Here is a 15,707-nt window from a genome sequence, read left to right as displayed (position 1 = left end):
GTTTTGCCTAAACTTTCGGACAAGTGACGACATCTACCAGTGATCTGTAGGACATCCAGTGCAGAGATATCACAACAGTGACTGCTTTAATGCCAAAGATGGAGTCTACAGTACAGTCAATAATTATAATCACTATACAAAAATAAGAAAAAATAGATGGTAATACTGATGATATACAGAAGTGGAAGAAATACAGTTTGAGGAATACCTTAAAAATTGTGCAATGAATTCAGAACATTTTTAAAGTTTATGATTATTTGTTCAGACTGTGTCAGAGTGGTATTGATACAAACTATATGCGAGGTCACAGTTTAGGGTCTTAATTTTCTGCGTTGTGTTCCTGTTATTTTGTCCTCTAGTGGATTATCTTAGTGTCTGTCTTCCGAAGCCATTGAGCCAATGTCAAGGTTTGAGTCGTCCTAATATTTGCTCTTCGTGACGTCTAACCTTTTGCAGAGGTCAGATGCAGATCTCGGAGAGGTCAGGCAGATCAAGCTGCGGAGCAGACGTCTGTGTCACATTCCTCATGTGGCCTTCATCACAGAGACGATGTGTGCCTGTCTGCAGAGAGAGGGCCTGAGAGTACAACTCAGTTTGTGCCTCAGGGGAACAGGGCAATCATTTTGACTCTGAGTATATTCAAGTGTTTGGCATTGTGGCTACAGTTGACCAAATTAAATCTCAGTTCTTTGCGATGTCTTCAGGTTGGAAGAGGCCTAGTCTGGTCTGAGTCATCCACCAGTTTGTGCGTAATTTGAAACATGTCTTTGCATGTCCACATCATTTAACCAAGTTCTAGACTTGGCCAACCATGGACTTAGCTCCAATTGGACAAACAAAAGCATAGACAGCCTTGAGAATTTTAACAACTATTTATTGTGTTGAAGTATGTAACAAAATAATCGCTATGAATAAAAACAGCATTTTTGCTTTGTACAACTAAGAAAATGTTTACAGACAAGCAAAACTAATTGTACAAAAATAATGGTAACATTGATAAACAACAAAAAAAAAAAAAGTTAAAAACGATAAAGAATAGAACATCCTCAGGTCAGTGTGCAAACCGTTTATACAGATGGAAATGTGCCATTTTGTAAGGCAGCAAATCCTGATAAATTATTTAAATAGCATTTATCTACACGCACGCACGCACACATACAAATCAACCTCTCACAAACAGCTAAGACAAAACAGAACAATAATTTATCTGCTAAGAACAGCACTGGACATACATGATAAAGCAAAATTATTTATAAAAAATGAAACCTCCCATTTTACCAACATTTTCACTGGGCTAGATAATGGGATTGGGAGCTCGGCTGTGTTTTTAGATATGAAATGTCATACTATTTACAACTCATGCTACAGTAGCACTAAGATGTCCATAATTTCAAAGGAATATGGTTGTGTTTTTGTTTGATCAAATTATACAACAGCAATGAGGTAATATTTGTACATCAAAGATTTCCTTTGTTTTTCATCTCTCTCTGAAGAAAAGGCACACAAGTCTCATACACTTTATGCTAAATAGCCCTATCTGGAGAATACCCAATTCACTTTGTACAGCGGGAGATGATACACTGACGAGCATGCATGCTGCATTTGACACCTGAGTGTACCGGATTTTAAGTCATTTTTGCTTTGTGATATTGGAAGGAGTAGTATTCAGATTTTCTTTGCTGCCTACATTGTAGGCAAGACTCAATAAATTACATGTATTTACATAATTTCAATTTGAAATCCTCAAAAGCTGAGGGAGATAAATCTCTTCAGTGACCAGGGTTTGTAAAATGGGGAGTATTTTGATGGGAATACTGGCTCTGAGATGACTGGCTCTAGCAAATTTTTTGTAAAATATAATCCTCATATTTTTTTCTTACTGGTTTGAAATGGGAAGGTAGTCACTTCCATCTCACCCTGAGAGTTGTTTATTTAACCAGACGAAATCAACAAAGCCCGTGATAGTTGTATGTTCAAAAGATAGCTAACCTAAATTTAATGTTGTATTTCTCTTCTCCACTGTTCACTCTTTTCTACAGAGCGTCTTGGGTAGATGGGTAAAAGAACTTTCTTGTTCCATTAATGACCAGTCTTCCACACACTGTACATGCATGAACACAAACATCCACAACATCTTCCACTTATTTCTAACTCTCTCCACACCCAAAAGTTTTCTTAAGTCAAAAGTCCTTAACAACAAAGGTTCCTTAAAAAATGTTATTGCTGTCTTCATCCTTTGAGTCCTCAAAGGTTGTATCATAAAGAATCTACATCCTGGCAGATCTGGTAAAGCAAAGGGAATATTTCATCAGTTTGTTTTTTTTCTTTGGGATTTCCATCCAGAAGGTAAGGCAGAAAGGCACACAGGTTGGAGAAGTGAGACAGAAAGACAGAGAGAGATGTAAAGGCTTGGAAGTGCATAGTTGTCTATGGGGAGCCGTTCCCGCACAGAGATGAATGAGGTCTTTCAGAGAGCGAGAACGCGGGCAGTGCTGGGATAGAAAGGTGTTGGTGTCCTACTGGCAAAGCTAGACAGCTTGTTTTTTCTTCTTTTTTTGCCCAGCTCTCCCTGCTCTCATGGATGCTAACGGTGGAGGAGAAGGGGCTCTCTGATCCTCAACTGGCAGTCAGCCGGTTGGTGCTCTGCCCAAACCAGCTTCAAGTTACCCTGAGGCTGACCACATGCCCTTCGCCCCATCCGAGTGTGCGTGCCGCAGAAGAAAGAGTTGCGGAGATAAATCAGTCCCTGGACTTTGCATCAGAATACATAAGTTCATACTACATACAAAAAAAGGTGCATTCCTCAGAACTTCCTGCGCCACACATTTATGCATCTGTTAAAAGAAAGAGACGCAATGTAAGAAGTTGGATATGGCCAAGTCGGGGACATTGATTTTAAGAGCAGATATTCAAATGCTTGCTGGGAAGCTGCTTTTACAGTATATTAGTTCATTTTAGATAAATCCTTACCTCTGCATTCATACTTGAGATCTGAGAAGTATACCATCTCTTGTGAGAAGACAAAAAGACCTAGCCTGCCGCCTGCATATGTCTTGTCATAGATGCTACCAGAATCTGCCATTATCTTTTTGCCCTCGTACATCACAACTCTGTGGAAATAAAGGAAAAATTAAAGTTGGGATTTCAATGTCAAACTCATGCGAATTGTGAACTTCTCTGTGGATTAATCAATGTAATGTGCCCACCTAATATGTCCTGTTCTTGGTCTGTGGATCAGATGCCATCTGTAGGCAGTGAAGTCTTTCCATCCAACATTCTTAGGGTCATGCCAGAGAGTGCGGACCTAAAGCATGGGGAAAGAAACAACCATGGGTTTATCTCTTTACACATCCCTAATAACATATAAAAAGCATCCATTGGGCGATAGAACCTCGAAATGTCGTACCTGTCCAGGGGTATTCCCGGTGTGCCAGAGGGCGTTTCTGAGGTGCTCTCCCGGGCCGGTGGTGGAGTTAACCACTTTAATGGACAGGCCAGAGTATCCCTGAGCCTTGGTGGGTTTATTCGACCAGTAGGTCTGCGTAATCTGCTTCCACATCACCACATAGAACCTGGAACTGGACTGGTAGCCAAACACAAAGCCGGCGTAATCATCATCCCTCTCTGTGTTGATGAAGAAAGTCCCACTGAAGTCCACTGCATTGAACTCGTGGTACCCTGATGAAAGAGAAAAAAATCAAGTTAGGGGACAGCGCTCAAAAGACTGTATTCGTAATTCTGTAAACAAACCACAGGAAAATCACACATCTCATACTCACCAACAGCAATGCCAGGGTCGCAGTTGACAGTCTGAACCAGCTCTTTGCCCTGATGGCGGACAACCCAGTTAGGATCAATCTGGGAGGTGCCTTTGGGGTCCAAAGGAACCATCTGGAACTGGCGGAAGTCTGTCTCACTAATGCCAAAGTTCTCTGGACACACGTCATAGATGTCAGGCACATTGTCTTGGTCAAAGTCATCTTTGCAAGCGTCTCCACGGCCATCACCTGAAAAATATACATTACATATTAATTAATAATAATAACCAAGGTGGTTTGAAGATCTTTAGACATGCTGTGAGTTGTGTTACAGCGTATTGTTGCCTCAGAACTCTTTAAGGCAACCCGTGTCCTTAAGGGTTGAAACTTGGCCCATTTTGCTCACCATCAGAGTCCAGTTGGTCTGGGTTGAAGGCCAGTCTGCAGTTGTCCTTTTCATCAGGGATGCCATCGTTGTCATCATCATAGTCACAGGCGTCTCCCTTGCCGTCCTTGTCATGGTCAGCCTGGTTGGCGTTGGGGATGTACGGGCAGTTGTCAAGATTGTTCTGATGTCCGTCCTCATCGATGTCCTGGTTGCTGTCACACTTGTCTCCCACACGGTCATCATCTGAGTCCACCTGCAATGGTACAATGTTTTAGTGTTATAGTTATGACTTATTGTATTGCTTAAGGGGACAGTGAATTATTAGCACACTAACATAGGTGATTACATTCCACCATGTTAATTTCCTTTCATCACTGTGTTTACTGTTGCCCTTGTTCTTTCATCTCTCCTCCGCTTTCATTAAGGACTTTCCTTAGGCTCCAATCAATCTTTGCCTCTGTAAAGCTGCCAAGCTCAATTATTTCAATATCTGTCTGCAGTTTTCATATACTGACAATCGAACATAACTCTCCAGCACCCTGTTGTTCCTCCTACTCCAATTTGCTTGTTGAGCTCCACTAGCGTCTGCATTGAAAGGCGAAGTCATGCTAGCGCTACTTGACAGGACTAGACACACCTTGTGGCACTGAGAAAGAATAGGGACAAGGGGATGAATGGAAGGAGAGAGAGTGGGGGAGAAAGGAAACACTGAAAGGATTTGGGTAACTGTGCAAAATCAAAACTTCTGCTGATTAAGATCTCAGTAAGATCACAACCTTTGAGAGGGGCAATTTTGTGCAGTGTGGTACTCTTTGTAACAGCAAATAACATTGCTGTGCCCGTGTCTGGACATGTCTCTTTTTTCCTTTAATTGTAGTGGTCAATTCTTGCTTCATAAACCACATCAGTGTAGACTTGGACGCTCCCCTCTTTCCCCCATTCTTCTTCTGACGCTTGTTGTTCAACACATTCCTATTTCTCAGTGTAGCATGGCACAGGTGGACTGAGCAGGCCTGTGGTGCGCCGACAAGGCATGGACGCAGCCCCGGGGCCAGCCCGTTCCTCACTAATATCCAGCCTAGGGCCTCTTCCCTCACTTTAGCCAGCTAGTGTCAATGGGCCATTGAAAAGACCCCTAGCCCCCCACCACTCCTTATTGAACTGATGTGCCCTTGAGTTGCACACAGGATTTAGTCCACCTTTACATGGCGTGATAAAGCTTAGACAGCTACACTGGGCTAATCACTGAGGCTCTCTCTCAATTGAAAGACAGATATATGCTGATCTTTGGAGAAAGGCAGGGAGATGAATGTGGATTATTGTTGGTGGTTGAGGTGGAAAGAAATGGGGAGGGGGCGGTGTGTATATGTGTGTGTCCACGCACCTGATCAGGATTATGTTCCAGAGGGCAGTTATCGCACATGTCTCCCACTCCATCCAGATCTGTGTCTCTCTGGTCAACGTTGTACACATAGGGACAGTTGTCCTTCTCATTTAGTATACCTGGGGTATGAATGGTAATGTATGATTAAAAAAAGCCAATTCAGAAGTTCAAAATATATATCTTTTTAAAAAGCATAACAATATAGATGCCCCAAGGACTATTTTTATTGAAGTTTCCAGTTCTCACCATCTCCGTCAATGTCCACAGCACAGGCATCTCCCTCTCCATTGTTGTCTGTGTCTGTCTGGTCTGGGTTACTATTGTAGGGGCAGTTATCACAGCGGTCACCCACATCATCACGGTCATAATCATACTGCCTGGGGTTGTAGACGAATGGACAATTGTCCTGTTTCAAAAAGCGAGAGACAGAGAGGAAGAGAGAGAGTTGTCATTTGCTGTCTCAGTGTGAGTCGATTTATTTACAGGGATGGAGTGATGCAGAATGAAAAGCTGCTTTATTCTTAGGCCCTGTCCAAAATCTAATGTTGGGATTAGCAAACACACAGTGCAGCTCCTTCAGAGCTGTACCTCAGTGCTGGAATTTGAGGTTTTGGCTCAGGCAGGGAGAAACATTTGCTTTCCTGCTGAGCCTCCCCTCCCCTTCCCCCTCTCTCCACCTGCCCTCTTATTAGACAGCATGAATAATGAATGCAAAAATCATTCAGTCAGAGAACACACACACACACCACTCCCTTGTGCACTATCATGGCCACATCTGGAGAGGTTTCACTTACCCTATCATCAGGAATGCCATCATTGTCGTCATCATTGTCACAAGCATCTCCAATGCCATCCTTATCGTAATCTTCCTGCCCAGAGTTAGGGAGGTTGGGGCAGTTGTCCTGAATAACAGGAAAACATGGTCAGACACTCGGAGATTGTAACAAACATACAGCTAACTTGACATTAACTATGCAAAAACAGTAATTTCTCATATATACTTTGCCTCACGTAACTTTGCTCTTTTTTTTTAATCATCTCAGAGCCTTCCGCCTTCACCACTACCTACCTTTTTGCAGTGGTAGGTGGCATTCTCCACACAAACCAAGTCAGCGTTGGGCCATCCATCCAGATCTGTGTCTTCTCCGCAGATATGGCCGTTGCCAGCATAACCGGGCCTGCACTCACAGCGGTACATGGGATCAGCAAAGTGTCCGAGGTAGTTGCAACGGGCATTTTTGTTGCAGTCGTGGCTTCCATCGAGGCAGGGATTACGTGGTGTGCACACCTGGAGGAGTGATTAATAGTTTCAACAATCAGTGATCTGACTGGCTTTGCATTGTCCAAATTCATGACATTCTGTCCTTAGAAAGCTAGACATCCATCACAATAAATTAGCCTAGTCCTGCCATGGAGATGCACGTGTACTTGTACCTTACATAACTATTCCTCTTCTCAGTATCTATTTATCATACATCTCATCAACTTGTATCTATTCTTGACAGAGCATTTGCTTTTCGCTCAAGACTGTACTTGCCTGTTTACTAGCAGCAGCCTGCTCCGCACCTTTGCCAAAGGGCTGGGGTCCTGAGTAGCGAGGAGGGCAGGGCAGACAATTGTAGCCAGGGTCTGTGTTCTCACAACGGTGCACGCCATTAAATTCAAAGCAAGCATCTGGGACCTCCTTGCACTGTTTTTTTTAGGAAAAGAGGGACATTTGTGATCACTAAGCTAGAGATTTGGTTGATTTTGCAACAGAAATCAAACCCTGTTTGTAGCTGACAAAATCATAACAAAAAGGGCCAAGGAATTTTTACCTCATCAATATCTTTACACTTGATCCCATTGCCAGTGTAGCCAGCTGGACATTTTCCACATTTCCATGAACCATCGGGGAAACTGGTGCACTTGGCTCCAGCAAAGCAGGGGTTGGACAGGCACCCATCTGAAAACAACAATGTTGGCTCATTATCAAGGCATCATCTGCATGGTATCAGATGTAACCTTTTTTTAAAATCAGGTAAATCCCGTTCCAGTTATGACCTCAATGTGAATGGAGATCTAAGTGTATAGAAATATAACTAAATAATTAAAACTTGCAATAGAAAAAATATTCCGAAAACAACAATAATATAGTAAATTAATGTACCATAAACACTGCAGGATAAAATAATACAGACACATGGAACCTTTAGAAAGTCTGTAAGTGATTAAAATGCCTCACCAATGGGGCAGGCTTGCTTGTTGCACTTTTGGGTCTCTTTGTCTTCACCAACACACTCTTTGCCACCGTATTTTGGTGCAGGGTCGTTGCACAGGCGTTTACGAGTCTGGCCACCACCTCCGCAGGTGAGAGTGCAGGTATCCCATGGTGACCAGGGCCCCCAGTTGCCATTGACTGAGGGAGACAAGAGGAAAACATGATTCATTCCTATCCTTGCCGTTTACAACACATGAATGCAACCAGGCAGTGAATATCAGACGGTGGGACCTACTGGGGCACGGAGACATCTGACACTTCTCAGTTTGTCGGCCCTCTCCCTCGCAGTCCTTGCCTCCAAACTGGGGGATGGGGGAGTTGCAGAGGCGGATATGCGTGATGACACCAGAACCACAGGTGACGGAGCAAGAGGACCAGGGTGACCAATGGCTCCAGCCGCCGTCCTGCTTGACTGAAGTCCGTAAAGAGAGGTCAGAGGTCAGTTATCAGGAAACAAATCGTTGGACCACTGTGGCGCTCTTGTCATATGCTACATCACAGAGATGAGGACAGGCCAGCAAACCTCCAGGTAAAGTCACAGATAACTACTTGTGGATCAGGTTGGCCGCTTAACAAGACCTACTTATTTGTTTGCGTCTGGTTGATGGGTGAGAGTCTGTTGTGTTAACTCACAGCGTTTGTCACACTCCTGGAGGTAGCAGTCGCGGGTCTGCACAGAGGTGCCCTCACAGTTGTTATTGATACGGTCGCAGGAGCGCCCGCGCTGCTGGATGCCCCGCCCACATGACACGGAACAATGGGTCCATTCAGACCACGGCGACCAGCTACCCTCTGCATAGTCACTCACTGAGCAGGAGGGAGAGGGAGAGAATATGAGAGAGAGGGTAAGAGGGAGACAATAAAAGAGCTATTCCAGTGAGGCAGCACCCCCTCACAAACACCCCCAAGCCTAAATGAGGAGGGAAAGCTCTTAAAGCGGAGGACTAATAGCGAGGATTTAGCTGGGCCTTAGACAGAGAGAATACCTTCTGTTGAGAGGGAGGGCAGAGACTAACACGCTAAGAGTAGCTGGGGAAATAGAAAGGGCCACTGTCCTCAGGATATACAGGGATGCCCCATTGACTTATGTTTTCCTAAAGAGTTAACTGATTTTGCAAACATGGCCCTGGGTGTGTAATGACTTCAACAAGTGGCTGAGGTCAGGATGAATGTGGCTCCCCCTGTTTATTTAGGTTTTAGGGAGGCACTGTAGCCAAGCCTGCATAGGTATGAAGAACATGTCACTTTCCCTCATGTAGAAGATGGGATCAACTAAACAGCCAACCAATTTTCCATCCCGCTTTAGCCAATTTAGCAAATTACAGCCATTTCAACTTGAAGTTTCAAAGACGTTTTGGAGCACAAAGCGCCTATGTTCCAAACACATAAGCACCCTTTCATTTACTCGGATGTTATTGCAGTTAAATCATCTCTAAAATTAACATGTTTTCTCTTGAATAGAAACCTTTACATCCAGGGAAATATTTGTGGCTTTTTGTTTTATATGGCACATAACACGAGAGACGGCTCTCTCAGTGAATGGGGCAGTGTTTGAATGATCTGTCTGCTAGTTGAAACATACACATTCTATCTTTATGCGGACGTTTATGCAGATGCATAGAGTACAGGTTTACATAACTGTAATTACAGCGTAGTTTACTATAGCTATGCAGATTCTAACAACATGAGTTGGCTTTAGAGAACAGAAATGCTTACGTGTTCCGCAGCGGGGGCAACACTCCCCATCAGGAACGGTGGCATTAACACACGGAATCAGGGGGCAGGAGATCTTGCGGCACACAGTAGCAGAGTTCTGCACAAAGACAGAGATCAAATGTAAGGTTAAGCATATACTCAAATATATGGATATCGCCCATAATTTTCTTGCAAATTATGTCCAGAGTTAAACCCCCATTTCCAAATGGAACTGAGACACTACAGACCAGTGTTACTAATGTGGAGTGTATTGTTGTGTAAACCTATTTAAATTAGGACGTGTTGCAGGGTTTGTTTTTTTTAAATTCAAGTCTTAGTCCCTGTCCATGCAACCAGCTCATTACATTTTCTGCTCAACATCTAAGTTTGCTCAGATTTACCATGCCAGAAAAACTAACAAGCAGAGTTCTGGCTGAGAACGGAGACCCCTGCAGACAACCACCTGCCCACTGGGTCAGGGGAGGGTGGGAATGAGGCCAAACTCCTAATAATGGAAGTCGGTTTCACTGCGGCGCTGGACTGGGCACCGAGCCCCAAACAAGTAAAGCCAGCCTGCCAGCGCAGCCTGTGTGGGTGCACTGCGAATGACTCAGGGATAAAAACCGCCTCTAACTATGCATGCTAATGTTTTCTCTCCTGGATCTGATCACTGACGGGGGGGAGAGGGGAAATAGGGACAGCTATCGGTGTATCAGTAGAAGAGGAAATCAGGAAATAAAGCCCATCGGTGAAATGCGTGGTTCTTCCCTGCCAACTATTTTGCACTTTAACCCATCCCTTCTAAGGTGTTCTTAATTAAGGGCAAGGCATCGCTTAAAGTCTGGTCAAGTCTCTCTAGGCCACACTCTAGTTGATCTTCTGACAACAGACCTCTCATTACAACAGTTAGGGCTGGTCTGGCCCTCTGCCAGGCCTTCACGCTACTCATTACTGGCCAGATCAGTTGAGCGGGGTTAAGTGTGTGCTCCTCGGTGTGGGTTCTCTTTATACATGAGTGTGTGTGCATGTGCAGACAAGTCGGCGCATAAGGTCCCATCCCCTCACACGTGTGTTTAAGCACTTAAGGCACAATAAACACAGGCCGACGGCAGCACACTCCCCAGACCTCACCTGGCAAGTGCACTCGGTGCAGTCATCAACGGTCCACTCGTCTTTGTTCTTGTGCACGATGCCGTTGTGGATGCAGACGCCGCTGTGAATGCCAATGCGGTTTTTAATCAGCTTGTTCTCATTCGTCTGAGGGGGGTTGTAGGAGAAACAGACAGAAAACACAGCCATTATTTATTGTGTATGAGTTCTTACCTGGGCAAATACCACTCTACCTGGGGTTATTCTGCGCTAAAACCGTGAAAGGTTTGTTGTTAATCCAAACAAGCCCAACATTATATGATGATGTACAGAGTAAATATGTTAAAGTAAAACTTCATATAGGTTTGGAAACAGATGAACGGATGACATAATGACTCAAGGCTGCCTTGTTTTAAATATGCTTTTACGGTGCAAAACATAACAAATATGTTAGATTTACCACATCTCCTGAGCTAAATAGGCAGTATATATCTATCGTATTATGCCGGACAACTGTATACAGGTGGTGATAGCAACCCAGAGACCAGACATACATCTAAAACACACACACACACACACGCAGACAGGCAGGCAGACAGACAGACAGACAGGCAGACAGTCTGATGGGTTTCCTTCTTACCAGCTGTCGGAGTTCATTGGACAGCTCCTTGACCACCACACCGAGGCCCTTCAGCTCCTTAAACATGCCGACCAGGTCCTCGCAGGAGAAGCCACAGACCATCTGCAGGTCTTCACGGGGAGAAAAGTCACCGCTTGTTAACACAGGTAAAACATTTTTCATTGTAACTCTAGTCTAAGCACTGATCACCAGATGTGAGCCAGTGTGACGGTCTAAGGGGAGGTGCAGATGTCAGAGTCACATGCAGCAGTGTTCACCTTTAGTCTTGTGTCCAGTGTACTCCGTTCTGATGGCCGAGGAGCCATTGAGGTTCTCCAGCATCATGTTGTCAGACGCCATCGCTGAAAGAGAAATCGCTCCATGAGTCAAACCTCGTATCTGCACATTCATTTTAGGGTATTCGTACCTCATGTTGCACGTCCCACAGCGTTATGAATTATCATGAAAAGTTGTTAGTGAATACTGTGCAGCCCAGTGAACATACTTCAACACCACAGTACCCTGAGATATTTGTAAACTGGCATTCCTCTGTAATGATTAAAAAAAAAAAAAAAAAGTGGCAAACAGCTCCCCCAGGAGTTTTTTTTTAGTGTAGAAATCAGTGGGCAAATTAAGTATATACAAATATTTCTGGATAAGGGCTTGCTAGGGTTTGGCAGTACATCAAGCAGATGAGTGGCGGGTACATCTTGGTCTAGATTACTCACAGCTCTGGCATCCTTTGTTGCGCAGGATGGCATCCAGTGTTGTTCCAAACACAAACCGCACGTTTTGTAGGACCCCCTGCAAGCATCGATGTTCAAGGTCAAGCTCTAACCCGGTGCAATATTTCATAGAGCATCTAATCATTGCAGCATTGCCGAGCGGATTAGGTTGATCATTATACTCAGTCCTGCCACATGAGCGTTTTGACCTATTAGGACATACTGTATTTACGCGTTTGCTTTTTAGACAGAACTCTCAGCTGACAACATTTGAAAAGAGACGTCGGTCAAACCGTGGCTAACCCTCCGGTCCGCAGTGCCCCGCTCTCTCACCTTGAACCTGTCTTTCACCGCTCCCTTGCCGACCCGGAGCTGCGCGCTGGCTGGGGTCTCCTGCGTCAGGATGCTCTGGATGGGCGCGTCCAGCTCCGCGGTGTCCACCTCCTCGCATCCAGCGTACAGCTGCGCCCGGTCCTCCTGCACGAACAAGGTGATGTTCTTCCATTGACCCGTAGCCAGATCCACGTCTTCGATTGAAACCACCTGTTGCTTGTTCGCGGTGGAGAAAACTATGTCCAAGGTGTTCGCCTTGCCGTTGGAGACCACCTCAAACACGGGTCCGGAGCCGTCCTGCTTCTCCACGGTCAGGAGGCTTCCCCTGGTCCTCTTGAACTGCTTGAAGTTGAGCAGGAGGAGGAATCCTCGCTCGGCATGGATGGAATCGATCAGGTCCCTAAAGGCGCTCTCGGGGACAGGGGGGATCAGGTCCGGGTTGAGGATCTTGTAGGCGGGGCTGTACGGGTCGTCTCCTTTCACCAGGGTGACCCCGTGGTTTCCCTTGGGGACTTGGACGAGCTCAAACAAGTCATACACGCTATTGTCGTCTCGGCTCTCTGCGGGCGAATAACAATAAGCAGTCAGCCTTTGTCCTGCAGCGCACTGGACGTCTGTTGTTTTCAGTTTCAGTGCGCATTGCGAACTTTTTCTAAACCGCCCCGGACTCTTGTATTTATTATAAACGAAAACTCATCTCTTTTCTTAAAACTAAACAAAGAAAGAGAGAGAGAGAAAGAAAAGAGAGGGAAGTGATATTCTGAGAAGTTGCACAAGTTCAACCTGAATCACTCACCTGCGACTCTCGCACTCTCGCAGGTCCAAAGCATCAATAGCAGAAAGATCCCTGTCAACTTCATGGTCACACACCAACCTGCTGCCTGTGGCAAATAACGACACACAAACCGAACAATCCAACCATTTATAACGTTAATGTCAGTGGACGACAGGTTGAATACGTTTAAAAAAAAAAAAAAATCAAGAATTTATGCAACTGCAGCTGCAGAAATAGCCGCAGTCCTTAAAAAGTACCTGCCACTCACCTGTTTGATGAAAACAGCAGAGCAAAAGCAATAAAATCCCGCAAAAATGCCTCGAAAATCCAGCAATAACTCTCAAGAATGAAATTATGGCGAATTATTTAAACAAGAAAAATTCCACCGTGAAAAGAATTTGAAATAATGAAATCTTGCTTTTTTCTTTCTTTCTTTTTTTTTTTTTTTTCTGTTACTTGATTGAAAACTTGTCCTCGCTGGTATCGCCAGCTGAAAAACTCCCTTTTTTAAGCCGAGGGGGGACAAAGTGCTATTTAAATAGTTTGATGCCATTCCTAAGAAGTGGCCTCGTCCAATCACGGTGAGGGGAGAAAAAGGGACGAGCTTATCCTCTTACCTCAGAGAGAGAGAGAGAGAGAAAACCCGCTCTCCGAGGCGGGACGAGGGACCAGCTTCGGTGTGCTGCTCTCAGACTTTTAATGGGCCAGTGTTTCCTCTCACGGCGTCCGTCCATCAGTCCTCTCAAGGCGTTTTCCAGCTCGGAGCTCCTCATAACGCCCGCTACAAATCGCTGCCTCAGTCGCCTGTTCCTGTGATATTATAGTAGTGTGTACCTCCGGTGTGCACAGTGGGGGGAGGAAAAAAATAAATAAAAAGTCATAAAAAGTCAAAAATCAATCCTGCGTTATTCCACAAACAGCTCCTATGGAATCAGTAGCTGCCATATAGCCTCCCTATAATATCACCTATATTATTCATATGAACTATGTCTGTGGCTCATTATCAGCATCTACAGCATATTTTAGGTGTTGCCTTATTTTTTCAATATTCACATTTTAAAATTATTTCATATGATGTTAAATCATGCCCATAATCTTCCTCTAAGAGACGTTAGTCAGCAGTTTTGTTGTGTATCCTTAAATATACAACAGAATTACCACTACTTCTCCTTATTGTTTAAGCTATTTGGGGGGGGCGCAACAATTTTTTTTTTTTTTTAATCATGTCAAAGAGGTGATACATTAGGTCTGAACAGCAGTGAGCGGCAGTGGGCATTAGCCTCGGCTCGTCGCAGTTCCGCCTCCAACCGCTAGGGGCCGACGTGAGTTCACTGGAGAGTCGCCGGAGGGAGTTTTTGGGGGGCGGGGGTTGGCGCCGCGGCGCGCACCCCGAGCCGACGTCCGGGGCTTGAGGTCGTGAAGCAAACGGCAAATAAAAGGAACAGGGAAAACAAAAGCGGCGATAATGTAATGCGGTGCGGTGCGTCCCATTTCAAGGGCGGCCCTCCGGAGCATGCAACCCCGCCCCCCCGTGGGTCACCGGGCAAGGCACTCGATTGCTTTCCGAGGAAGAGGAGAATAAGAAGGAGGGGGGGGAAAAAAAAAAAGAGAAAAAAAAAAAAACACATGCTGTGGAAATGAAGCATATTGGCACTGCAATATAAACAGGTGAAATAAACGAAACTCCCTAATAAATTGAAATGTAGAGAAAATAAGTTCTGTTCGGGTCACTCCAGACCCCAGAGACCCCAGAGACCCCCTGCCTCACAGTCTCAGCCTGCACACTGGCTCACTCAGGGCTAAGGGCGTCAGTCATTTATCTATTTCATGTCCCACATGCGCCTTGTATGTCTCCGCTTCTGCTTTGCATGTTTAAATTAGTGTCTAATAATGCAGCACAATGTTGTCTTAATTAGTCCGTGTTTCAATGAACATTCATATTCCCTGTTTCATTGCTTTGTATGTCTTGTATTATGTGCTCCTGTGTTGCATATGTTAAACTACCTGAAAATCTAGTATAATGGTATCCTGAATGTTTTTTTTGGGTTTTTTAACTAATATTATCTTGTCTTTTTATTATTTCCCTGTACGGTTATAAAGGATCCCAAAACCTTTGTAATTTTAATCTTACATTCCGCTTTTTAGTCCAGGGACATCAGATGAAAAAAAATAGCTTTGTATTTAGTGCAGTACTTACTAACGCCGCCGTGACTGTTAAATACACCAGGAAATGAATAAAGCTCCCGTTTTGAGCTTTTCCAGTAATATCTCAGTCCTTGATTTCACACAGATGCAGGTAGGATACAGCACAGATGCCTGCTCGGAAATGTCACACCATGCAGCGAGAGGAATTTTCGTATTATCATCAGTTAAAAATACACCGTTTATTAGTTAGTGATTAAGCAGCGCACGAGCAGTGTGGTGACATCCTCCTTAGTCCTTCACGTATTCTACTCCAGCAGCTGTTGCTTCAGATTTTGCGGCGTCAGATCATCTAAACCCAAACAGTCATTAACCTAGTTATACAGTTGTTGTTTTTTTTATATATGTACATGCAGGGTCTGTGTAGTTCAAAGTTGTAGGGGTTACAGTGATGTCTCATCCCTTAGTTCTTCATCTGCCGGAATATTCCCCTTTTTGACCTGTGTGAAGGAGCGCTTTAGAAAAGAGACATATTTAAG

The 15,707-nt window shown here is 44.6% G+C and overlaps 1 protein-coding gene and 1 long non-coding RNA gene across 2 annotated transcripts in view; one reads left to right on the top strand and one right to left on the bottom strand.

Moving 5' to 3' along the window:
• Positions 1 to 2,662, top strand: part of LOC120788904 — a 37,210-nt gene extending 34,548 nt beyond the window's left edge. The window contains exon 3 of the long non-coding RNA XR_005707320.1: positions 2,564 to 2,662. This is a non-coding gene — a long non-coding RNA (uncharacterized LOC120788904). The remainder of the gene's footprint in view (positions 1 to 2,563) is intronic.
• On the bottom strand, positions 157 to 13,537 carry thbs1b (thrombospondin 1b). Its single transcript, XM_040125159.1, has 23 exons — positions 13,295 to 13,537; positions 13,048 to 13,132; positions 12,252 to 12,811; positions 11,922 to 11,997; positions 11,472 to 11,555; positions 11,215 to 11,324; positions 10,617 to 10,742; positions 9,507 to 9,603; positions 8,424 to 8,597; positions 8,026 to 8,202; positions 7,755 to 7,928; positions 7,348 to 7,475; positions 7,068 to 7,220; positions 6,600 to 6,818; positions 6,325 to 6,432; positions 5,777 to 5,936; positions 5,531 to 5,649; positions 4,165 to 4,399; positions 3,780 to 4,007; positions 3,407 to 3,678; positions 3,207 to 3,304; positions 2,971 to 3,110; positions 157 to 2,834 (listed from the first exon to the last, which is right to left on the bottom strand). Exons 2-23 carry the CDS (start codon positions 13,109 to 13,111, stop codon positions 2,827 to 2,829), a joined length of 3,510 nt encoding a protein of 1,169 aa, XP_039981093.1. The 5' UTR covers positions 13,112 to 13,132; positions 13,295 to 13,537; the 3' UTR covers positions 157 to 2,826.
• Between the last annotated feature and the right edge of the window lie 2,170 nt (positions 13,538 to 15,707).

Source organism: Xiphias gladius, chromosome 4 (genome assembly GCF_016859285.1).
Source record: "Xiphias gladius isolate SHS-SW01 ecotype Sanya breed wild chromosome 4, ASM1685928v1, whole genome shotgun sequence".
Classification (NCBI taxonomy): Eukaryota; Metazoa; Chordata; class Actinopteri; order Istiophoriformes; family Xiphiidae; genus Xiphias; species Xiphias gladius.
Note: the sequence above shows the minus strand (reverse complement) of the source record. Positions and strands in the feature narration are given on the sequence as shown.

Coding starts and splice junctions, on each gene's coding strand:
- thbs1b (XM_040125159.1), bottom strand. CDS start 13,111: ATGAAGTTGACAGGGATCTTTCTGCTATTGATGCTTTGGACCTGCGAG. Junction 10,743..11,214: donor CCAATGAACTCCGACAGCTG/GTAAGAAGGAAA, acceptor AACCCCCCTCAG/ACGAATGAGAACAAGCTGAT. Junction 3,111..3,206: donor CCAAGAACAGGACATATTAG/GTGGGCACATTA, acceptor TTATTTCCACAG/AGTTGTGATGTACGAGGGCA.